This window comes from Saccoglossus kowalevskii, chromosome 2 (genome assembly GCF_978046115.1).
Source record: "Saccoglossus kowalevskii chromosome 2, keSacKowa6.1, whole genome shotgun sequence".
Taxonomy (NCBI): Eukaryota; Metazoa; Hemichordata; class Enteropneusta; family Harrimaniidae; genus Saccoglossus; species Saccoglossus kowalevskii.
This window is the reverse complement of record NC_140642.1, coordinates 12800098-12826688: the sequence shown is the minus strand read 5'-3', so window position 1 is coordinate 12826688 and position 26591 is coordinate 12800098. Positions and strand designations below refer to the sequence as shown.

Here is a 26591-nt window from a genome sequence, read left to right as displayed (position 1 = left end):
GATCTTTCGATCTCGCATTATGATTCATGTGTAACGAGTTCTGCTGACAGTTCAATCGGCGTATGGATACACAGGTAGACTGTTTACTCATTCACAACCTCCAAGCAGGTACCCCTACGTCATATAGACAATATCAATACAACGTCAAATTTCCTCGTCAAATTGACAACATCCAATTATCGAAAGGATGTCATTGTGACGTCTTAACATGTTCGAAGTCGTCACATCCAATGTTGATACAACATTAATAACAGACGTCGTAACCAGAATAGAGTCAATCAAACGCAAGTATCTACACATTAAATATCAAACAAAAATTGAACAGCGACTTTTAGGTAGAAATTGAAAATAGCATTTTTTTTTAATCCCAAAACATAACAAATATTCATAACAATTAGAAAACATCATATAATGTCTGAGATAAAGAAATGTACATATTAGCACGTCATTGCTAAAATATTGAACGGTTTACTTTAACCGTTATTATGCAAATGTTGATCTGTGTACCCGTATAGTACACCATGCCCCGCTGCCTTGGTCTGTTTTATATAGGCCTCGCTCCTATTTTTCGGAAGCAAGGATGAACAAAAAACAAAGCAGCTGGAGGTAATTACACCAGTGACTTTGAGTGAAATGAGATGAGACGTTTCACTTGAACAATGTACTTTGCAGAGTTTTAATACAAAGCGGATTGATGTCACCTTGGAAAAAAATCTCATTACAATTAGGCTTATTACAAGTCCAGAATCGATCCTCATTATCACTCATTCGATCTATTTCAAGTTCAAGACGATGCTTCTCAAAGGCATGATTAGAGACTCATTTTCGAAACAAATAGATTGATAGTCACGCAATTAGTATACTTTGTGCGTTTCAGAAAAAAACAAACATATAATGCACCCTTTTTATATGAAGCAGTAATTGGCGCCTTTGAAACAAGGCAACCATGATTCGAGGGAGTATATTACATTTTTTTTTCTCTATTATACAACAAAATCATAAAGATTAAAACGTTCACTTTTTTCTTTGAGCCTGCACCACGGTTCCTCGAGGGCGCGTTCGAGATACACTGCGACCACGCGCGAAAGTCGTCTTTGTATGCGGAGAGGCAGGTCAAAACTCCTCATACTATCTCGTCCGATTCGAAGTGCCTTGTTCTGATTATGAGTGTACGTCAGGTCGATGTGTCGGCAGTTTTCTCTGTAAAACTGCCACCATGATAAGGCCTTATCCCTTAAGCGCGTGACTGGAATATCTTCAATCACCTCAATCATATTGCGAAGCATTTCTGTTCGGAATGGTTGGATGGATGCACACTGTAGCATCAAGTGTGATTCGATGCCGTTTGTGGACAGTCTAGTTTTACATAGCTCGCAGACCCCTACCCTGGGATTAACCGCTGTGTCGTCTTGTGTGTCTTCTTCCTCTTCGTTATCGTCGACGTAAACTATCACTTCTTGGATGGATTCCTCCCTATCAGATGATAGGTGTGTTTTGAAATTCATATAGTCCACCATTTTCTTCTCAATATAATCTTCCCTGTGTCAGAAAAATAGAGAAATGACATTCCGACGATACAGATAATGAACTGCACTCACAATAGCAATGTTGACGTTTATAAAACTTTCTGGTCGTATCTTTTCTTGGTATATACTTTAGTCTCGCTCCCATCTCACCGTTAAAGACGCAGCGTGGATAATATTGAGTATAGTTTTATAATTTATGCTCGATATTATATACACACATTGGGTTATGATTAATCGCCTGCAGCTCACAGTGGCCATCCTTCGAAGAAACAAAATAATGACACGAATGCGTATGCTCCGTTGAGTTCTAAGTACGTAACAGTAATTCAAATCCCCTGCGCGCTTGGAGAGTTTATGTTTCCATCAAACCAGTGTTGTTCGCGACCAAATTGTGACGTTTCTATTTACAAATACATATATCGGCACAATTATTCCATGATTTGTTTTCACATTGTTATTCACGCGTCAGGATTGGGTGTATATTGCATGAAAATGAACTCATCATAACTAAATGTTTCGCACACATATCTTACGAAAGGTTATTGGTTTAGTAATATGTATCGGCGACACAGCTAGTTTGTAATTTTAAGGTTTGAACTATGCCATAATATAATATCGAAAGCCGCTACCGCTGCGTATTATTTGTAAACCGGTCACACGTAACGGAATTTGGAACCATCACTAGAATTATTCATTTTCTTTTTTATCGGATTTCTACGATGCTGTCTATTAAGTTCTACTAGTCAGTGATGTGTGACATAAGGGGGCACTTTTTAATGAAATGGATGTGATCGTATTCGAAAATCTCATCTGCAATCAGGAAATATCCGTACAATAATTATTGGTGGCAAAGACGCAGCAAAGCGGTAAGATTTAAACTATATAATGTGTATGTAAGACATGGAAGAGAGCTTTTTGCACAAAAGCTATAATTAATCAGGTCATTTTACTCGTAAATAATCGTTTTAACAAAATTAAACACGGTCAACTATCATTTATTATCAAATCATACTCTTGTCGTAACAAATGGATTCCTTCATCATCATAAATATTTATAATTTTCACAATTTAAACTGAAACAAGGGGTTTCTATTGGCCAATTGAATAACATTTTCAAACGTTTTCAAATGACGTCGTTCGCACTGTGCTCGTTGATTGGCTGGTTGGAAACAACTTTCAATGAAATTAATATTTTTTTTCTAAAAAGGAAGGGAATGCCTGTGATGCGCCGAGTGAACGAAATTATATACAAGACGCTACCTATATATAACTGTGTGGAAGCAGACATGCAGAGAAATCTGACATACAGGAAGCAGGTGATAACGCGCTCATATAGTAAGACTCGACAGTAATTAAGATTCTGAAAGCACAATCCATCATGAAGAAAGAACACATCACTAGAAATTTATAGTCCAACAAACGATAAACCAAATAAGTAACTTCGACGGAAGGTTTTTTTTACTACCCAGGGGACATTGCGATACCCAGAAGACATTGCTGTGGCGGGAATACTGAAATAGAAAAAGAAAAACACGTTTCTATACCTACCATGTTAAGATTGATTTAAAACCATTTAAACATTCATCCATTCTCATAACTCTCTCCTCCAAGTCATCCAGATGTTTCGATTCTAGTAAACATCGCGGCATACTTTTTCTCCTCGGTTTAGAACTACTATTTGTTGTTCCGGCTTTCTGTTTTTCGTTGACTTCGGTGTACTCTGCTGTCTTCGTCTTAGGTTTAACTTTATTGTCTTCGCAGGCATTATTTATTTTTTCGGCTATAAGTACACAATTAAGCGAATAATAAGTTAATGACAGTCATCGTCACGCATTTTATTTGAAATTATTTGACTCTGGCGTGATTGAGATAATTTTAAAATTAAATGATGTCTCTCAAACGCTATTTGACATCGTGCTAATTACTACTAGTATGACCTTGTTATCAATAAACCACCATTCAACCGAAATTAATTGAATCCCGCCTGGGATGATGATAATAGTAAGCGTCTATACGTCAACATACATGACCATCATCTCCAAGTTCAAATTCAATTGGACCAGTCATCTGAGAAAATGGTTATGTTGAAATGGGTGTCAGTCGGCCATATATTGTTATCGGGAAATGTATCCAGCGGAGAACTAGCATTCAACACCATCGCCATCGCATTACGGAGACACCAAAGGAGGTGAGAATAATGTATTATTTGTATTAAAAAATATATCAAAAGTTTGTCTTTTACAATACCACCTCCTGCATAGTGGACTTCTTGCCAATTTCCTTCGCATCATGTTTACAGAATGGAATGATCCGTTTACAAATGATAAATAAATAATATGTATTCGGTAAATTGACAATGTACACTGATACTTTAATCACTATTATTGATAACGGTCATTGGCAAGCGGACTATTCCATTCTGTAAACAGGCGGCGAAGGAGAACGGTACAATACATAAGAGGAGTAAATAAAAGACAAACCATATTTTGTAAAAATTTTTGATCATATATGATTTCCAATTGGCCAAACTGTATCGGATGACAAAACTAGACGCAAATGTGAAGAAACTTCATTCTTGCTATCACATTATACATTACAAAAGATCTCCAGTGAATCATATTGATTCAAATCACTTAAAAAAAAATTATTGACATCGGCCCAGTCATTTTTCAATAACACAGCTGCGATTACGTTCAAGTATTATAACATCATACGAGCCCAAGACGACCATATTTTATTTTATAACTTGACATGTGTGTTACATTACAATGCTTTCAATGCACATATAAAAACTGGCTTTGGCCGCAGGGACTTTTATACACCATTCATTTAAGTCGCGCCCTCACGCGACGAAGTTCTTACGTGATGCCAAATAATGACGTAAATATACCACTTTCCCGCAAGTAGCAGGATTGGGTGCAAAAATACGTATACTTTGTCATTGCGGGAAATACAAGTATGTCAGTTTATTGATAGTCGATAGAAGGGAATTTTATTTTTGTGACGTCGATTGGTACGCCTAGAACTTAGAAGCACAATAATCACGCGTGCAAGTTTACGTTATACCCCGAACTCCGCACAGTTCGATGCGCGTTACTTATCATCACTGCACAAAGCAGCTTTGCATAGAACTCATTTACATATTCGAATATGTTCGAACTACAAGACCCTGTCGGTTAACAAAGTTATGCGTAAGTCACTTGGTTACTTTAGTCACTTTAATAAGACGTTTCACGCCCCGACTTTGAATAAAATGTTCAGTTAATTAGATTAAAATATGCATGACTTGCGTTAGAAACGTACAATCCTTTCCCAGATGAGAAAGCATTAGATTGTACAATAAATAAATAACTTTATAAATTTACTAGAACCTTTGTGTTCCATGGCAGTTAGACGCGGAAAATCGAACCCGTTCAAGCCAGAAATAGTTTTGAAATATTCAGCAGAATACAAGATGAACGGAAATGTTAGGAAACCCTTTTCAGTGAAATTAGTATTTAATGTTTCTTTCCCAACTATATTCGTTAACAGGATGTTTTTTCCTCCAAGTTTTAGTGTATCACGTGCGCCGTTTCACTACTACCGGTATAACATTACCTTGCAAAATATAGTTCGCGATAAAATGGTTCGTATTTACGTTTTTACTGAAGTCTGACATTAATGAATAGTTCGGATGTCACATACGTTTTTGTCCACTTTTTGTAGTTCGGTTTCAAATGAAACAACTGCGGAAAAATGGCCGTGCGTAGTATGGTGATTGACCACACAATTGAAGGCTGCCTGTGGCAGAGGCACTATTGCGTAAAGCGCAAAGGCCTATGGGAAGGAGGTTGGTTACACCCCAAAACGGTATGCGCGCGCATGCGAAAAGCTGTATCTTCGACTTCAGGGAAAGTCGTAGATGGGAGACAATAATGGCGACGGTGTAGGGACGTGGACGGGATTTTCTTACTAGCGGACGACGACAAACTGAATGAACGTAGCATATATATGTCTTTATAGTCTTCCTTTCACCTATCCTCGGGGTCGGACATCCGGGCATTTTCACCGCCTGGCAACCTGCGGCGGTGAAAACAAAGGCCCAAAACTCGCAGAAAACGGTACTTTGGGATGATTGTTGAGACTCCTCTTAACAGTGTAACAAGATTAGCCCTACGTGTGTAACATATATAAATTTGGTTGTTCGGGATTACTTCAAAGTTGAGTTTGTGTTGTTTTCTCGAATTTTCATCGGCTCGACCGGCGCTCCACGGTAGCGCGCACAGAGCCCATAGAAATGCATGTACAGTGGTGCCCGTCGTAGCAACGTGGAACGTCTTGTGACGTAGCTCCGCCCCCTAGGATAAATCACTTCGCTGATAGAGGGCATGATTTGGGAAAAGTGTATTAAACTTCAGTTATTAAAAAACTTAATCTTATGAAAATAAAATATTTGAATACTGTAGTGAATAACTCCTTACCAATATTGCCTTCCTTATCATCATCATCCCCATCCTCACCGTGTATCCCTAATAATTCGGCAATATTCCTTGTCAAGAAGTCCATCATTTCGTACTCATTTCCCAGTTTCTCGCAGTGCACCTTAGCGTCCAGGAAAGCCCATATAATGATGCTAATGAACATGGACGTCAATATAGCGTACATGAACAGACTGAACGTGAAGAAGAGGATTGGACCCAGTACACGACTGGCGTTGTAAGTGGCCTGGTAATCAAACACCCCCAGCCATATGGATAGCAGGGTTTCGATGGTCGACGTGAACGTTTTGTAGTAGCCAACTTTACCGCCGATGACAATGAAGAACACCTGTCCGTACGCACACATCACTACAAAGAATTTGATTCCATAGTAGACGAAGTCCTTGGCAGCATGTTGCAGCGTGAACGAGAGCAGAGATATGCGACTATTGAACCTGAGCAAGTTGATAAGTCGTATGAAGGAGATGAAGAGAATCACCGACAGTATGTAAACGAATAGTTCATCCCACGCGGCCGCTCGCTGAAGATTGACAAACGATTGTGGTCCTACGGATAAAAATCATGAAATACGTCATCGGAAATGTTCCAGAATAATAGCTGATCAATAAAATTGACTGTGGATACAATGTGGGTTGTTTTAACACTATCAAACAGTTGGAAGTTTATATAATTAAATGTGTGCACGAAAATGATATAGACACAAATTTGTTAACGTAGGTTCAAGCATTCCTGAAAACGAAGTTTTTGACAGAGATTTAAAACTTTCAACTATTACTTACGACATTGCCCGGGAAATTTTAAGATGAATTATCAATAAAAGCTATGTCTCTGGAATACAGCAATTATTCATACAACAATGCAAATTGCTTTCATAATGACAGACATAGCTAAAATCGTGAAGATTTTGGGGTAGACAGGAAGGTTTTCTTTTATCGTTAAACGGTAGATAATATCGTGTAGACTGAAGACAATAAATGAATACATGCGATTTTAATATGATATAGTTTTACTCAAGAGATGATACCAGTATTTCTGCAGGGGTGGTTATTCTAACACATTGCAGCATTTTTATTCTTCTCAAACAATATCTGTACTGAGAATTCTATTTTTGGCGAGTCTTAATGTATCATTTTGATTTTAAATTGCTGTTTTGTCTTATTTGGTGTTGTTTATCGACAATTTTCAAAATCACTCTAATACTCTAATAACTACAATCCATTTTTTTGTGAGCAAATTATTTTACGTGTACCCCGGCAGAAATAACAGTTCATCTATTTTTACAATTTCTCACCGTCTCCTGAAAGTTTATTCAATGCCAGGTCCCAGAAGATGGTTTGATATGTATACATCGTTATGACAGTCACGCACAGGGAAATACGAACAATCTAAAAATAACAAACAAACAAAACGTACGTTAAAAAGATTATTATCAATGCCACACTTCATTGAACATCTGAAGAAGCCATCCCTCGTAAGGTTTCTGTAATGTACTAATATAATGGTGAACGAAACGAGGTCTGACTACATGAAGAAATCACATAATCGTTTTCAGTTGAACGATGTTCCTTATTAATGTTTGATAATAAAATATCATGAATATGCAGTGTTGTGACGTTTTCTTCATTAAAGATTCCTACCACAAAGTTGCGCGGGAATGTTGGAATGAGGGTTACAGATTGACCTACCTCTGTTAGGTTCCAAAAATTCTTTAGATAATTCCATTTCTGTTCTTTAATTCTAAAACATTCTCGTAAGAGGAAAGAAATAACAAATCCCACGAATATGACTTCACAGAAAAGGAAGAAGGTCCCAAAACTGCCGACGTGGTGATATAATCGTAGAACTGAATTTTTTGGGAAAACGATAGCAGCCCCAGTGGCAGGAAATTCTATTAACAATGTTACCATGCTGTAAGAATAATGACAATGACATACCAAATGATGATTATTTTTTAGAGAAAGAGAGAGTTCGTCATATCTCAAAATGTCAATCGGTTACATTAAACAGGTCCTACCTTATTTTAAGACAGATACCCACGGTTATCTCGAGTTATTGAGAAACTACGATGAATACTATGAAAACTGTTCGTGCTCGCGAATGACCAAGTGGCCATTAACAAACCTGCTCGTTCGATGTAGATCGAAATGTTACTTTTCAGCAGAAACCCACACAAAATTATTACATTCTGCATGTGTGACCTACATATTTAAAAATGGGCAGAAACTCTTGAAATATGTTTATGACATGAACATACCTGAACAGATTAACGTTAGCATTGAAGAGAGAAAATTCTACAAATAATGCTCTTGTATGACGATCAAACCACTTCGATTGCCACAAATAATTCCAGTTAAAAAGAGCCTCTTTTAAGCTTGTACCTGTAAGAACAGAACAAAATGACGTCATCGTGGTCACCATCAACAAACATTACCTTGTACTTCAAAATAATTTCGCGAGAAACAAATTCGGGCATTTCAGTATTATTACAATGTACGATAACTGTACTTACCCAATTCCGCTACGTATCCACCTCCATAATACAGACGCTGAACTCCATATAAGGGCAACGATTCTAACTCATCGCTGGATTGGTAGTTCCAAACTTCGTCGTAGAAGACCGCACTGTCATTGAAAACTGTCCAGAATTCATTGTATGAAGAATAATCATAATTTTGATAAGAATATTCGGGATTGCATGTCATATTCAATGAAGAAAACTGTTCCATTACAGTGCATAGACCTGTCATTAGGACAAAAAATAGTCGACAATATTAATCAAGCTTCAATGGTATACAAGTCGTGTTATTTTCCGAACTCTTGACTGATGTGGATGGAAATACCTTGCGATGAAAAGTGTTATTTTAATTTCTTAGAAGTAAGAACTGTAACCATCGGTTGTAAATTGACGATTATAGTTTGCTCGACGAAAACTGCCAACACGCATTTGATTTAAATATTTTTTTTTATCCTCAGAAATTTGATGTGTTATCCATCTAAAGTCGAAAGGCTACAATTGCCTCTATGTTGAAAAGATGTTAATATTGATTCAACAAGCATGTGTATCGCAAAGGCATCATCATCAGAGTTTGATGGAACCTCCATTACAAAGAATGGGAAGTATGTATAGCATGTCAAAAGTTTCAATATTGTATAATTAATGGTTATTGTGCGTAGTAGGCTTGTTGCCATGGTTGCCATGTCGATTACAAAATATACACGTGTCTTCTCTGAGGTTTACTGTACAGTATGCTTCAAGCAATACATTCAGAATAATATGCCATACCGGAAACACAGAGCAGTGATTTTAAAAATGTATCAAGATATGAACGTGCTTTCTGGTAGAAAAAATAAAGTCGAGTCGGACGAGTCAGGTTTGGGATGTTGAATCGTTTTTAATGTAAAATAAACTACATATTTAATTTTACAAAATAGAAATAATATTTTCAAAATCACGAACCTGGTCGTACTCTGAGCTGCCTCAGTCGTGGTGAGCCGATTCGATAGCTGGACAAATCGCTGATGAATCTCCTCTGTTGCCAAGATAAGCTGTCTCCGTTATACATCTCTGTTGGATAGAGTTGAGGTAACAACACAGTAGTTACCCATGTTCCCAATCCCTCAAATCCAGTACTTTCAAGCTATAGGAAATAACCAGATCGATTGTTACCGTAGAAACCGATACGAAACCTCTGCCTCAACATGGCAGGCTTGGTACGAAGAAATAAACAACAACCAATGTTAAAGAGCGGCAGTCGTCGTGCCGCGTCCTGTTTGATATGGGACTCATAGCGACGTATACAACGCGTGTAAAATACATTGTTTATTTACATGAAATTCGAACACACGCTGCGCGACGACCACCGCGCTTTAAACTAGCTCCATCAAGAATGTAAGTTCCCTATAACATATACTTATCCAATCATCAAGTTTGATTCTAAACATTTATCTGTTAGGGTATTTTCCAAAAATGACTGGAACACATACATCCCGGTTATTTATAGATTCAGTCATGCAGTGGAGCAGTTCTCTGCTGATATTGTGATTAATGATTACGAAAACTGGATACAGTATTCTTTTTAAAAGTTTTGGATTCGAGTCTTCTGGGTTCAGCGTTTAAATAAAGCATCATTTGAGCTACTGCAAAACACGTCTGTTCAGCGAGCGTGTTATTTTTATTTTGTTCAGCCAATTTAGCTAAATATGTAATTTCGCTAATTCAAGATGTAGCTAATTTAACAGAAAAGAATATTCTTACAATGAGATCGTTGACACTTTAGCCTTTAGGATTCCGTTAATTCATACGTTGAGTCGTATTCACGAACAACGGACGAGGCTATTCCAATGTGTTTTAAGAATGTTTTCCAATAACTTTACGTAGTTCGAGATTAACTACATGGGGCATCAACACGTCACGTCACGTCACGTCACGTCACCGAACAAAAGGGAAACCAAACCGCTGCCACAGATACAAAGTACTTATTCTAACTAAATAACTATGCCCTATTGCAAACATATCTTATGACAACCGAATCCAGAAACCATAACCTCTTGAGTTACTAATGAAGAATCATTCCTAAAATCGTTGTTCCCATGGCAACCCAATGCATATCTATATCAAAATATAATCGATGGGTTCATTTGCCAAGAGCATACTTTTCTAAACAAATTCATACAATCAAAACAAACGCCAACAAAAAAACATAATCTCCTTGGCTGAGGTAATAACGGAAAAACTTACATTTCTAAAGTATTTATTCTGAAAGAATGTGTCGTCGATTGATTTGTGGTAATAGTGAGAACTGTAATCTCGATTGCTGTACGCTATAATGTATATAATTAATAAAAATAAACAATATATAACGATATCTTTGGCGAGAGCACACATTCGGCGCTCCTTCATCCGTTCACGACGAGCCTCCTCCAGCTTCTTCGGGTCAGGAGGCATAAAAGAGTGTTGGTCGATGTTAACATGTTCTGAAATACGGAAATGAAGAACAATTACTAGTATATCGGTGAAGCTTTAGAGACATAGATAAGCCTGGTACGTTCAGTAGTTGGAGGGTATTAAAAAGCAGTTTTGACACTATATCACACGTCCACGTTGAACGTGTATAAGAAAGTACACGTGTTAGGTTAAGGGGGTACACCTTTCCAATAACGTTATTGATATAACATGAGTTATGAGTATATGAGTAACGAATGTTACAGTAGGTGCAACCAATCAAAATCCTCCACTGGTTGGGTACAATCAACAATAAGGAGCGTCTCTCAGGACCGGGTACTAAAAAGATGCAATATGGACGACAACATGTTACTTGTCAGCATGTCGACATTGTTGTTTGATACTGCATATTGATAGATACATTGGACTGTAAACTTATTTGTTGCTCAAATTTGAGTATTCTTTCAATGAGACAATATTATTTTCTAATATCTATGTGCATTGCCTTGGTACGTACATGCGCATATTAATTTGTTTTTCGTCTAACGAATACTTTCGTATATAAGTTGTAATTTATGATAAATCAGAATTTTATTTGGCCTACAGTATGGAATATCGATCAACAATATCTGTTTTTTGTCCATATTGCATCTTTAATAATGCAGCAAAAAAATGACGCTTTGTCATAAACCAAAATTAATGTATACCAACAAAAAAGGACGACGTCCAAAGCAAAATACACGAATACACGAATTGCTGGAATTTATATTACTGAATGTTTACCTATTTCTTTTTTATCCGAAGCTTTCTGCAAAACCTTAATGTCTTCCAATAATTCTACGTTTAAATTCGCTTCATGTGGCGAATCAGGCGTCTTGTAAACAATCGCTAACACGAGCGCTAGGAGAACAACCTGACAAGGAAATAAAATCATTATAATTCATTGTTAAGAAAGAAGCACGTTATTACTTTTAAGTTTAGTACTTATAAAACATGAATAAAGTAATAATATAAAAATGTGGTACCATCTGGAATTAATTTTCATTTTGATAGATTATAAGCGAGATGGCATTAATTTATGAGATACCTCATGCGATTAGAAAAAAATGAATCCGACTTGCTTTATATATAACTATAATTAGGAAAACATATTTACATGTATAGAAAGATGGGTTACTCACCTTAATAGGTTGAATAACGAACAAACTTTGAAAGAATGACGTAATAAATGAAACCAGCCAATGGACAGATTTGTCATTTCCCCATTCCATACTATACAGTATCGTGAAGAACGCCGACGCTGTTGAGGAAAGGAGTACCAAACACCAGGCGATGTAAACGCACCAATGTGGCAACATGAATGGAGTGCTGGTATTCTTAGCAGGCTTTCTCTTTCCCGGTGTCTCATTTCCCGCGTCATCTGCCGATTCGTCGGAATCCTCGCTCGAGTGATCTGGATTATTAACGAAATACATTTTTTTCTCTCGCTCGTCTATTCTCGTATCCGTCGCTGCGCTGACATATCTGGGGATGTTGCTACCATGGAAACTGAGCGATTTCCGCGATGTGCCATAAACCAGATCCCGCGAGTCGAACGATAGTCTGTTCTTATTTTTCAGCGTGGCATACACCTCGTCCTCCACTACATCGTGGTCATTGTCGTTAGGGTCTGAGTGAGTCACGTCGATGCGTGGACTGGCCAACCTAGTAGTATATGGGCGAGATTTACGGAATAGCTGTATTAACACGATATTGACTGGGAATACCACCAAACTGCTCATGAACCCGACGTAGATGGAATGCCAAGTAAAGGAAAAGGGACCTGGATTAAAACAAAAACAAAACAAAAAAAACGTTAAGTACATCGATATAGCCCTTAGAATGATTCGTCGACCGAGTCGCAAGGTTAACATACTTCTCTAGGTACTCCAGGAACGAGACGATGGCCGAGTACACGGACCTTAGCTCCGAGTGCACACGTCAACGCGACGAAATATAGAAGGTAAAACAATATTAAATCAAACTATCGTGCAAATAAGGAGGTTAAAATGCATACGAGGGAGAAATACGCAAACGCGAAGATGATTATGAATATATATTGCTGAAATAAAGGAACTCTCACTATATCGCTACAAACACCGGATAAACCTACCGACATCAATAATATTTTGATACAGATCACTTCCTTCCGCCTTGTACCACATGCAATTAGCAATCATCGCCGTGTAGAGCAACGAGAGACAACAAGACAGTCGCTGGACACGAGTAAAATGGCTCCTTGTTGGGCGGGAAACGATTGAAAACCATATATGTCCATCGGTAAACTCCGCTCTGGCGTTTGATGCGAACAGGTGGTTAAAGTTCTTCATTTCCCGTTCGTTTGTCACACGGAGATGACGTCTAATCCTCCCGTCATCCTCTTCTACCGCCAACCATCGATCGCAAAGAAATACGAAGCTGTTGAAAAAAAGACAACGAAGACGAATGTTTACTGTTACTAATAATACGAGTTTAGGCATCTAAGAAAAAAAAGTTCTGAACAAATGGTATTTTTGTCAAGCTGTGGCACGTGTCGTACATTCACATGACATATAGTCATACAGAATGTGACGTAAATTAATATACATGCGATAAACAACATATACATGTGACATATAACCACATTGCAAGTGACGAAGTCGTAATACATATGACGTACAGCCACCTGTATCCCACGTAGTCATAATATACATACGACGTAAAACCACATGCGTGAGGTACAGTCACATGCATGTGACGTAGTCGTAACATATATGACGTGCAGCCACATAACGCGTGACGTGAAGTCACGTGCATATGACTTACAGTAAACACCGTTGGTCGTACTTACTTGTCTTGTGTATGCACATCGTGGACAACAATTTTATTCAGATACCATGATGCATGTTGTGCTTTCCCGTTATTATTATGCCAAATACGGAGAGTTTCCAAATCGCCCAAAGACCTCGGTACAGTTAGCAAGAAATTACAAACACTACCACGCTGGAACACCTAAAAAATTGTAAAAAAAAAACGTCATTTCATCACACCTGTTAATTATTGTGAATAAATCTGTAGCGTGTACTAATCTGATACACAAAGCGCGAGTTACGCCCTCTGAGTTCATGATGTACATCGTGGCAAAGTTATGACGCTGACTGCAAGAAGCCTACTCATAATGTTTTGGAAAAAATTGTCATAAATCGCATGACAATGTTCACTGTTTTATCACGTACAATCCTGGAGTTTTTGTCCCATGGCACAGTTAAATAACATTCTTCTGTGAAAATTGTCCGAATATTTTTTCAAAGATATATATATATATATCATCTTTAATTTGCAGTATGTATTGATTACTTGTGTGATTCTCTTTCGCTATACTTACCGGTTGTTTGAGGCCAGAAAGTGTTCGTATTCTAGTTTTACCACGTGTTCCTTTCAAAGTGAGAAATACGCCAGACTTGGTACCAGAGCCTGTCCTTATCCCAGTGTATACCGTCATTTGATACATATATTTATCACGCGGGTTGTTATCAGCCAATGGTATGACGCTCCACTGAAAATAAAACAGCAACAACGATCATTTTGTTTATAATTTGCATTGTTTGTCATTTCAACAGTCATTTCACCTGGTTACAAACATTATTCGCGAACACAAAGAAAAGAGGTGCTCGTGACAGAGTTAGGGTGTCGATTTATTGCAAGATCAATTTGTCGGAAATTAGTTTCAGGTCAAATTGAAGAAAATTATAAATGGCCTTTTGATAGGAGTTAACATTGTGAGTAATCCGACGCGAGTGCTTCCCCTGGACTTTTGGAGCACTCCACTGGCATCATTTGTAGAATTAGAACACTGCTATCTGTGATCGGACATTATGGTGCTCATTTCAGCTCACCTTGTTAATATCTTTCTTATCCTGTCTTCTGGCCCACATAACGGCAAGTATATAGATGATAAACACGATAATTACTGTGGTGAATACTGATACATTATTAGACAGGTCACTAAACTTGTCGAATACAGTGTCGAAATGAATGACGTTGGGGGGGACGAAGAAATCCGATCCGAATGCAGTAAGATGTGAGCATACGCAGTGAGTAGTGATGGAATTGGATTTTGGTCTGACCTGAAACAGAAACAAAACAAAATTGCAATGCAAACTTTCCATGCATCACTATATAAATAAATACTAGCAGATTGCAGGAACGCACGTGATGATAATAGACAGGAGTCAGAAAATAACAAATCTGATGGAGATCCGCATAGTACAATGCCGAATTGTTCGAGTTACGAAGAGTGAGTTGCACACGTCACAGAAACGTTACCAATATGTTTATCGACGCAATTCCGTGGCATATAACTTTAGGTCAATACTTTCTCCATGCTTGCCATTGAAAGAGCGCATTGGATGGAGGGAAAATCAATGTCTATCATTACAAATCTCGAACATCCGCGGTACACCGCCCTTTATAGAAATGGACGCAACCAACACACTTTTGGCACACGAACTTCTTGTTTGAAAGTCAGAAAAAATTCTTCGGGTTAGCGACCTTTGAATTATGAACCTAAACTATATATGTTTTGATATTATTTTCAATGTAAATGGACGTGAGGATTAACTTTACTATTTCTATGGAAACAAGTTCGGGTATCCCACTAGTTTTATTATTTTTATCAGATGGGACCTTTCCCGCAAATTGTACGAAATAGTTAATGGGTAACTATACGAGCGTGGTCAGTCACTAACTCTAAGTTTGTATTTTATACCGGATATTGATTCAGTCGGTACATCATTCTTACCTTGCATCCATCTCCTTTCCATTCTTCGTGGTCTTCATCCCAATATTTGCACCCAGAGGTGAATATTTGCATCGTGAAATCGTTGCCACCTACAGTACACGGAAGATGAACAAAAAGAGTGCGTACAGTCGTAAATATTTTTTTACTTTCGAACATCTATTATACGAAAACATAAAAGTGAAAAGACGGAACATACTAGAGTTTGTGTCAATTGCGATGAAATAGTACCCAGGCAGGTTTATGACGTCACTCGGCACGAAAAACGTGTTTCTCAACTCATTCCTGGTTACATCATCGATGTCTGCGTCGGAGTCATATTCCAAATTCGGCAGAGTTCCGGTATAATTGTGTATGGCCTTCGTCGGGGATTCATTGGCGTTGAAGTACAGGGTAGCGTTAATGCCGACTTCGTCATCGTCGTCACTATCGACGGCACGCAGAATAATATGCAGAGCTACATCCGGCCACGGCAACTAGGGAAAAACAAACTGAACAAGTCACAATGTTTGGAATTTTCCGTTTGGACGATCATCAGACAGCTACTAATAACGTTACTATATTTATAAAGCGTTGCTTACATATACATGGTATTTCTGCAATCCACCATTATCGTCAGCGACGGTATCGTTGACTGTGTATGGTTCCGGTAGAACGACTTGTCGAGATAGATCGATTAAAATTCCATCTTCCACTCCATCAACTGAAAAGCACGATAAAGTGGTCACAATTTTCATCCTAAGATCTACAAAGGTGAAAATCGACTGTGAACTATGAGTATGAATAACAAGTCTCGCATCACTGACCTTCGATTTCATTACCAAATTGGTCCATAAACGACAACGAAATAACATCAGACATGACGGTCACGGACGAGTTCCCCCACTTGAACGGGTTGTCTTTGAAAGATACAAACTAGTGAAAAGGAAAAAGTGAATTATGTTATATTGCAATGTTACGAAATTATTATTACGAACTTGAATTCGCTCGCCACAGTCATCGCACTCTGTTGTATTCGAAGTGGGTCTCACGCCTTTCCACTAAAATTGTACGCAACGCGGTGACCGTGGCGACCACAAGACGAACACGTTTTAATTTATTTAGTTTAGCGGGAGGGTCGTCATCTGCGCACGCGCGGGAATTGAGTCCTGAGCGATGATAACACACGCTAAAAAACGCAAAGGCTCATGGATAGACGCTTGTTTGTAAAGCTATCACAGTCAGCTGGCGCACACGTGATAATAAAATAAATACGATATTTACTATATGGGGGCCGCTATCTAAAACTAAAGTTTTATGCGTCATTCAAGATGGCGGCCCCCATAGTAAATATCGTAACTATTTTATTATCACGAGTGCGCCAGCGGACTGTGCACGCTATGGCCATCTGACGCATGCACAGGTAACGACACCCCCGCTTTAATTGCATAGATTACAATACCTTTGTATCAATGAATCTTCCAAATACGCTGTCACCAAATATATTCTGTCCCTGTGGCAGATGAAACGCGCCACTGTCCGACACTAAAGTCGACCCCGTAATATCGATCGGTGCATCGCGTTGTAGCCGCAATGACAGCGACGGGGTGCTAAAGACGACGGGCGGTTGACCGGGGACTCGTCTGCTGAGAACAACTTTTGAAATGGAGTTTAATGTGTTAGCCACACTCACTGCAATAAACGAACGCTGTGGAAAAAACGGGAAAAACAAATTTTAGAGGGAATTATCTGTACAATAATGATAAATCAAAATAACGTGGTCTTAGAGAAATTAATCACGACACATTCATTTTTTTAGGTTTATTATAAACATGTAAATATTGTTGACATACTTTTGAAGTGAGTTGTCAACTTTTAAAACGCTATGTATGTGTTTATCCAACTACGGATTGTATAATTGGAATACTAACCTGCAAAAATGCATTGTCGTCTCCGAAGGGAATTAACATTACATTTCCAACACAATCAGTTATTGCTGTCAAATAAACACAATATTAAGTGGATTAGCGTAGTAATGTAATGTAGGGAAGCACTTATCACTGTTCAAGCATATCTGAAATTCGATTGTTCTATTCCATTCACCTTTAGCGGTTGCTAGGATACCAGCCTCTGACTCATTCTTCATCCCTGCCAAATTCGAGGATAAATCTTGAACGGCCATTCCTATATTCATCTAAAAACATATTATCATAAGAATATATAATTTTATTGCTGAAAGGTTCGACTTTATTTAGTAAAATGTCTAAGATTAGTGATGTCGGTTATCTAACCTGGCTGTCAGTGGTAAGTTCCCCTGGAAGTGACGTCACAAAGAAAAGCGCACTGGCCACCTGGGAAATTGCTTCTGGCGTGTCGACTGACTGTGATAATGTTTTCAAAGCATAGATCGACGACTCCCGTAACTGTAAAAAGAGATCAAATTATGAGAGGCGAATGGTCGCATTGTGAGTAAGTGGTGACATTGTGAGTAAGTGGTGACATTGTGAGTAAGTGGTGACATTGTGAGTAAGAGGTGACATTGTGAGTAAGTGGTGACATTGTGAGTAAGTGGTGACATTGTGAGTAAGTGGTGACATTGTGAATAAGAGGTGACATTGCGAGTAGGAGGTGACATTGCGATTAGGAGGTGACATTGTCAGTGAGGGGCGACACTGTAAGTGAGGGGTGACATTGTAAGTAAGAGGTGACATTGTAAGTAAGAGGTGACATTGTAAGTAAGAGGTGACATTGTAAGTAAGAGGTGACATTGTAAGTAAGAGGTGACATTGTAAGTAAGAGGTGACATTGTAAGTAAGAGGTGACATTGTAAGTAAGAGGTGACATTGTAAGTAAGAGGTGACATTGTAAGTAAGAGGTGACATTGTAATTAAGACGTCACATTGTAATTAAGACGTCACATTGTAATTAAGACGTCACATTGTAATTAAGACGTCACATAGTAATTAAGACGTCACATAGTAATTAAGACGTCACATAGTAATTAAGACGTCACATAGTAATTAAGACGTCACATTGTAATTAAGACGTCACATTGTAATTAAGACGTCACATAGTAATTAAGACGCCACATTGTAATTAAGACGCCACATTGTAATTAAGACGTCACATTGAATGTAAAAGGTCACATTGCAAGTAAAAGATCACATTGCAAGTAAATGGTCACATTGCGAGCAAAAGGTCACATTGCGAGCAAAAGGTCACATTGCGAGTAAAAGGTCACATTGCGAGCAAAAGGTCACATTGCAAGTAAAAGGTCACATTGCGAGCAAAAGGTCACATTGCGAGCAAAAGGTCACATTGCAAGTAAAAGGTCACATTGCGAGCAAAAGGTCACACTGCGAGCAAAAGGTCACACTGCGAGTAAAAGTTGACATTGTAAATAAGAGGTTACATTCTAAGTATAATGACTGTATGTATTTACAATTCGCCACTATAGGGCGTGACTTGGACGAGTACTGCGATGTGATTACACTCACCTCCTTCTTTGCTTCAACGGAATCTTCCGAACCCTGAAGTGTAAGAGAAACGTCATTTCCGGATGTGTGACTTTTTACGATCACAATATGTACATTGATGTCAAATTGAATACTACTAGTATTTTGTATACATCTTTTATATTTCTAAACATAAGAATCGATCTTCCAATGGAAACATCTCTTGAAACAATTGTCTCTTTGATAGATGTTTTAACACGTTTATTTTCTTCAAAACTGAGACTAAAAACCGATCGATATTCATTGTTTCCAAATGTTTTAAATTCCAGTGGTAAGTTTAAAACTCCAACTCGCAGAATGCAGAATACCTCTCACAGATTGTTATGATCAGCATGAAAATGCTAAAAAGCAGAACATCTAAACACTACTGAAATCAAATATAATATTATTTTTTATAATCAAGGCCATTTGCTTGTGTGTTTGTTGGTATTTGTATGATGGCTACCTTTATTTTGCAGGTCCTTCTAGAATTCGGTTGGATAAAATGGCTTTATTCCATGCCATTATTCACAAACCCCAAAATAAAAATATAATGTCGTCGAACTTTCCACAACCAGTGGGAGTGAAACATCCATGAATTTTGTGATTTTTAATCATTTACTATTTAGTTCTGTGGTAAAAAGTTCTCGCATCTCAAAATATCGATCGGTTAGTTGTGGTAACACAATCTTACAAAGTTATAAGTTATTACATCGAGATTCATTGGGAATTTCTTAGCATGCGAACGACATAAAGACGGTCAATGTGCATTTGTTACAGAGAATGGAGATGAACTCACCTCGCCAATCAGTGCTTTGTTGTTAAGAACAGAGGCAACCACGGACACCAAGATGGCTGCGGCACCTGTATCATCGGCAGGAACGTTCTCATCCAACGAGTTGTTTGTACTCAGTATCAAACCACTTAGGAATGAAAACAAATCGTCCCCACTTATTAAGGGTGGTTCCACCTAGAATTATATGAAAAGTAGCACTGACATCCTGAAAGTTTTGAATTATAAGTAGCGCCCTCTAGCAACAACACATTCTTTTTTCTGACGTTAAAGGTCGGTGGTAGTCGTGCCACGCACAAGCCAGTTCACATAGAAGTTTAGCTAGAAAATTTCTGTGGTGATTGGAACGCATTGACAAATTAGGTATTGCAAAAAGTCGCGCCCTATCGAACATGTATTCGTACTTGCCATTGAAAGATCGCATTGGATAATGGGTAAATACATGTTTATCAACATAAATGTTGCATGTTCGCGGCGCGACGACCACAGCCCTTTTACATCGATAACTGTTTGGTTGTTTAGACGTTCGTTATCTAGAATGGAGTAAAAAGTCTCATAAATGTCTAATAATGGACGACTCCAGGGGGGGGTACTATATAAGAATTATCTATTGAGGACATGGGTCCTGTATTTAAAGATTCTAGTTATATATACTAGTATGTGTCTTATTTACTGTCTGAATAGGTTTAAAATTCACTAGCAGTTGTTGAATAAATATGAATCTACACGTATATGCAAGAATCGAAATTGCGCGTAAATACTGTTAACTTGTTTCAATCACGCCCTAGCCATGTTTTTCATGTCGTCCAGGCATACATATTATATACACAATTGTTCTTTGGTATAATTATGCTCATGGATTGTTTTAACACATGGGTATAAAATGCTCACAACTTCGAAGGCACCCTTCTAGGTTTTAGGTCTAGCCCCCCCCCCCCCCCCCCCGATCTCAACGTTTTGAACGGCAATCGAGTCACCTATTTACGTAATAGAATTGCTTGGAGGGCGCGATTTATAAGATATCCAGTGCGCATGTGCAATAAAAAGACCCTACAGACTGAGGCAAGCGTCGTTAATTTTAATTGCGATAGTTTTGATGTATTAAAGTTGTAACACATCGATATTGTGTGTGTCTATCTCTTTGCTCACCGTAGTTACCAGCATCACCGTAGTCTGGGCAGAATACGCGTCGGAAATCAATACGCGAATGTCAACTGTGTGATTATACGTGACGTCACCCATAGGCAATGGAAATGCGGAAGACGTTGCATCGTAACCATGGTAGAGTAGGAGATAGGTAGAGGAACCTCTAGAACGGGCATAAACGTCATATCTCAGTGGTGTATCGGTATCAGCCCAGCCTGTGCAGGACACGTTGTATTCAGTCATAATGGCATATCCTTCAAAAGATTGTGAAGAAACGGCGTTATGTCTTTTGCGTCATACTACAATACTTCTTATGGAAGTTAATTAAATGAGAAATATGCAAGTCTGCATTGTTCAGACTCCCCCTTCTGAGTCCTTTTTTTTTTACTTTTTTTGTTATTGTAATATAAAAGTGTAAATGAAAATCTTCGTCCGAAAATTGTACAGATACAAAAACAAAAAAGGAAAGTAATACATGTATATTACATGTACCATAAATTAGTCAATCCATGGATAGTACACATTTGTAAGGTGAATCAATGTATACCTGTAGAGGGCGCCACCATACACGTGCCGTTCCGTGGTGGGAAGTTGACAGTGAAATTCAGCGATTGGCTGGTAAGGAAGTCAGCGCTGTGATTATTGGAAATCAGACTAACTCGCAGTATGTACTGGCTTCCACTTTCAAGCTGATCGGGGTTAATATAAAGATATTCTGATGTAAATCCTGAAAAAAAAACAGGGAAATTAAAAAGAAACATTAATATCGACATGAAATGAAACAATGCACCAGTGACCCGTTTTTTTGTTTTTTGTTTTTTTTGTAAATGACATAGCTACCTGTGCTCGTGAACGGACCAGACATGTCGACTGCTTCGACGGTATCACTGTTTCGAGCTTTCGAAAGAGTCCACATCGTTCCAAGCAGTGCAAGATCACAGTCATGACACGTGTATGTGGTTACCAATGGTAGACTGGGACTAACAGCGTTCAAATAGCAGTTGGATAGACACCTGTAAATGGAAGAGTTGGTTATAATGGATATCATCAGAGGTACATTATCTCATATCATATACTCATTAATGTAATATCTTCAGGATCTTAACTCGTCTGACAAAGTCGGTGCGAGTTGCTGTGCCCTCCCTCGCCGTCAGACCCAGACGCATTCTATTTCATCCGAGAGGGCGCAGTAACTCCGACCGACTGTTACGTCCAGTTGTAACTTACTTGAGCTCAGGGGATAATTCTAATGTCGTGTTCATTCCTGTTGAACAAAAATAAATCTGTTATTTATTCTGTATGTGTGCTCAATAATTTTTGGAAAAGTTCATTATTTATAATAAAACACTTTGCAATACTTTAAATTACAACAACGAACCAGAGTGCGTAATGCACTTAGCATCGGAGGTATAATGTGGAAGATCGTCGCAGTTCACCATCCACGGCTTTCCTATCGAAGCCAACGAGATCTCGCAGTCGTCCCGTACTTGTTCGCACATTGACCGGCAAGGTATCGTCGACCTATTCGTGTTGGTGGAGCAAACAGGAAACGACAGTGCGCAGAAAAACGAAGTCGCGTATTCTGAACAATTGAGATGAGGCGTCAGAGTCTCCATTGATTGTCTGGCCGCGTCGGCGTTGTACTCGTAAGGATTGGGGAAATAGGTGTGTTGGTAAGGCAACACGTTCTGGCACATCGGGAAGGTAATGTTGACGCAAACGGGGATGTCTGGAAATAGAATGATTGCACAGAAGTTATAAAAGCAATACAATACTAGTACACAAAGGCAATAAACAAACTGTTTCGCAACAGCCACAATCATGGAGCTAAAAGTATTGCGGGCACATGCGGTAATAATACACGGGTGATATAAACAAAATAGTGGTCTTTCCGCGATTATAACAGGATATAAGCACGTGCTTCTTTGCAGTTTGAAGTTGCAGCCATCACCGAGCCATGAATGACGCGTTGATCATAACCAAGAAATATTGTAAAAGGAACTGTAAAAATCATAATGGCAACAACTTACTGGGAATGGATGTGCAGTTGTCGTTGTTTTCATCTTCCCCACCAATGCAGTCATGGAAACCGTCACAGTACCAATCCCGTGGTATGCAGACGTCGCTATGGCAACGAAACACATCGCCAGTGTCACAATCGATGGATACATTATCATCTTCAACGAAAATAAAATATACAGGAAAATTTAGGGAAAAAAAAAACAAATGTTTTATTTTGTCATCAATAATAAGCAGAGACGTGTTTTTTTCAAAATGGAATTATTTTGTTCATGTTTATTACATTTATGCACGAAATGTGTGATGATAATATAGCAGGAAAACGTACACTGAGTGTTGTGCTTTTCTGGTGCCCAACATTGACATAGTTTTAAGCAAAGTTTGACATCGAAAAAATCGCCGACTCGTCGTGACGTCAGCGCAAAGCATGGTGGCATGGATAGATGTATTATTACAAAATATGTAATACGAATGAATACACGTTGTAAAAAAACATGTGAAACAGTAAAATATGGACATATATTTTGCCTTATTTGTCACGAAGCATCTTGTCTTTTTAGCACACGCACACAGCAGTATTCGTTCGATGATTTTTTGAAAAAAAAACTGCTGCGCATGTGCTGTGATTGTTATCGTACGTACCAAAACAACCAGTACGCATGCGTATTAAAAAAAATGAATCGTTCATCAAAGAAATAGGCAGCTGTACATCTGAAATAATTCATTTTGTATGACTTAGCGAATCGGATATATAGTTGAAAGTGGCGATGGTGTGGTGTATGTCCGGTAATATGAGATACGAATTGGACCACATGCTTCAGTACTTACAGCATTGTGAGCTCGTGCAAAGTGAGAGAAGAAATAATAATGCAAATTTCATAAATATATGCAAGATTCCGCGCTTCATTATTCCATACATCGCTAGTTATCTTGACGTCACTTCCTGAAACAAAGATATTAATTTTAGTTTTAATTGCCTTCGAAAAATACAATCATAGCTGTCGGAGAAAAGCGCTAAAATATCTCATATGTGTTAATATCTAATAACTTAGGGAGTTCGAGTCTAATTCAAATATAGCATCTGTTGAGAATACTAGTATTTCTGCGCATATAGATTATGTTCTAGGTAAGATAAAAAAAATGTTTTCATCATTTAAACAAATACCAAAAAAATAACACAGTTGGAGTAGAACTGGTCTGCTATCGTAGATGTTTATTGTCGCACATCAAAACAATTCAAAACTAGGCTGGTCAAATACTGTAAAACAAGTCTTTTTAGCTAGCATGTTATTTTAACTAATTTAGCTAATCTGTAATTTCGCTAATTCAAGTTGCAGCTAATTTAACAGAAAGTCTATTCTTACAGGGAGATAGTTGATTCTGTTAATTCACGCCAAGAGTCAAATCCGCTGAAATTGCATGCAGCTATTTCAACGTGTTCTACGGTAGTTTACAGATGAGTGAGATTCCCTTTTCGGTTTTAGTTTTCCGCAATGTGTTTTAGTCTTCTGCATTGTTTTTTAGTCTTCTGCATTGTGTTTTAGTCTTCTGCATTGTGTTTTTAAACTAGTTTTATTGCATCACGCTGCATAACCTTACAATCACCGCAATCGCCATAAATGGTAGTTGTTAAATCAATCCAGCCAATAATCCCTCGTCCCTTGACATACATGTTATTTCACATATATATGTCAAAATGGCACAAACAAATAAATGAATTGTCAGCTTTTCTCAACAAAACACAATAATTTACTATATACAATGAGAAGAAAACTCTGACCCGACAATATATAGATATGTATTGCCAATAATTACTCTCAAAGCATTTCCGATATGGAAGTGGTAAAACAATTGATGCGATCGTCATTTATGATCGTGCCATTTCTGAATATTCCCAGGCGAGTCCACTCAACCCTGCTGTGTCAATCCATAGACCTCTAGAAGGTCTATGGTCAATTGCATTCAATCCAAGAAACTTTCACCGTCAATGCGGTATTGTGATTGCTTTATTGTTGAGAAAATAGTGAAATGAACCCCTGGAGTTTCGGCTGAGTAATTGATTGGTTGGTTGTTTAACACTTGATTAGTCCATAGACCTTTTCTAAGGTCTATGATTAATCAAGTGTTTGTATATTCATATTTTCACAGTTTTCACAGCAAATACCGTTATGTTAAATAACTGCATATAATTATGTATTATTAGGGCAAGTAGCATGTTGTCAGTAGAATAGTTAGGTCATGGAGGTAAAAGACAGACCATGGTTAGGTTAAACCAGAGAGCTCCCTGGTTAAACACAGAGCCTCCATAGACTGTAGAGGTACTTTCATAATGTTGCGATCATTGCTAAAACAATTTGAATAAACCGACCAATACCATTACATGTTCTGTGATGAAATGCGTTAATTGCGTCATTCTTAATAATGTCGTATAGATTCAATTTTGTTGTGAGTTTTTCGCCCGCGCTGTAGTTGGAAATCATGACCGGTCTATATTAGCGGGGCAATCGTATGCCACGGAGCTCCAGGGTGTGTAGTTCCATGGTAGGTATGGTTAATACGGCGGTGTAAGTTATACGCTAATTGACAAGAAGTGGAATGAAATAACAAATACGGAATATTACAAATGATGGTACAGAGAAAGGGCGCCAGTGTCGTGGCACAGATCAAGCAATTAATGTTGGTATTTACCGTAATGTTAATGAAGTTGTAGGTTGTGGCGCATCTATTGAATAGAGTGTGAAACACCGTGACGGAAGAGCGGGAAACGTACATTCGCTTTGCATCAAAGAAGAAAACATAATAGCCTTCATTTAATTCAGTGGTCTGACGATCACCAGAGCTGTTTGTGTGTGTGTTTGTGTGTGTGTGTGTGAACACGTTTTGTAACTGACGTACAAGTTGATCGGAATATCAGTTGACTCAGTTCCATGGTTGACTCATCTTTCATTAGCTCCATGTTGACTCAAGCTAAAATTACATTTACAAGACTTACCTTTCAGCGGCCTATTCACCCTTTCCCATGGCAGCTTTTCTTGCCCTGTTGTGATATGTCCCGAGAAACTCGCTCCGAACACTTTGGCGATGACGCTGGTACCGGGTGTATGATGCGAACTTTCCCAACTGAAGCGATCGATGCAGTTCGACTTCTCCCGTTCGACGAGTGATGGTTACGTAACTGTTATCATTGGTGATTGGCTTGTGTGTTTAAGTACAATGATACGTTTACAAACAGTCATCAACGCTGAATATGTTTAATTTGGACAAGATTGCAAACTTTTTGGTGCAGCTGTTGGATGATTACAGCGCCCCCAAGCCCAGATAGAAGTAGTTTTACTACAAATTTACTGAAAGTGCTTCGCGGATAAATAGCTATACAACTATACAAAGGTGTTATAACG

At 38.3% G+C, this 26591-nt stretch overlaps 1 protein-coding gene across 1 annotated transcript; it reads right to left on the bottom strand.

The window, feature by feature from the left end:
• Positions 1-329: 329 nt before the first annotated feature.
• LOC100374116 (polycystin-1-like protein 2) lies at positions 330-26149 on the bottom strand. Its single transcript, XM_085504768.1, has 32 exons — positions 26089-26149; positions 23205-23351; positions 22553-22903; positions 22402-22438; positions 22015-22187; positions 21722-21901; positions 21178-21428; positions 20035-20205; positions 19239-19271; positions 18033-18164; positions 17845-17935; positions 17673-17737; positions 17204-17449; positions 16569-16677; positions 16344-16465; positions 15962-16238; positions 15766-15854; positions 14861-15091; positions 14350-14520; positions 13816-13976; positions 13099-13403; positions 12128-12768; positions 11730-11859; positions 10743-10978; positions 9462-9642; positions 8514-8744; positions 8259-8382; positions 7690-7912; positions 7296-7389; positions 5987-6550; positions 3075-3306; positions 330-1539 (listed from the first exon to the last, which is right to left on the bottom strand). Exons 1-32 carry the CDS (start codon positions 26147-26149, stop codon positions 984-986), a joined length of 6615 nt encoding a protein of 2204 aa, XP_085360894.1. The 3' UTR covers positions 330-983.
• Between the last annotated feature and the right edge of the window lie 442 nt (positions 26150-26591).

Coding starts and splice junctions, on each gene's coding strand:
- LOC100374116 (XM_085504768.1), bottom strand. CDS start 26,149: ATGGAGCTAATGAAAGATGAGTCAACCATGGAACTGAGTCAACTGATA. Junction 20,206..21,177: donor CGGTGATGCTGGTAACTACG/GTGAGCAAAGAG, acceptor ATATAATTCTAG/GTGGAACCACCCTTAATAAG. Junction 16,678..17,203: donor GAAGATTCATTGATACAAAG/GTATTGTAATCT, acceptor CCTTTTCACTAG/TTTGTATCTTTCAAAGACAA.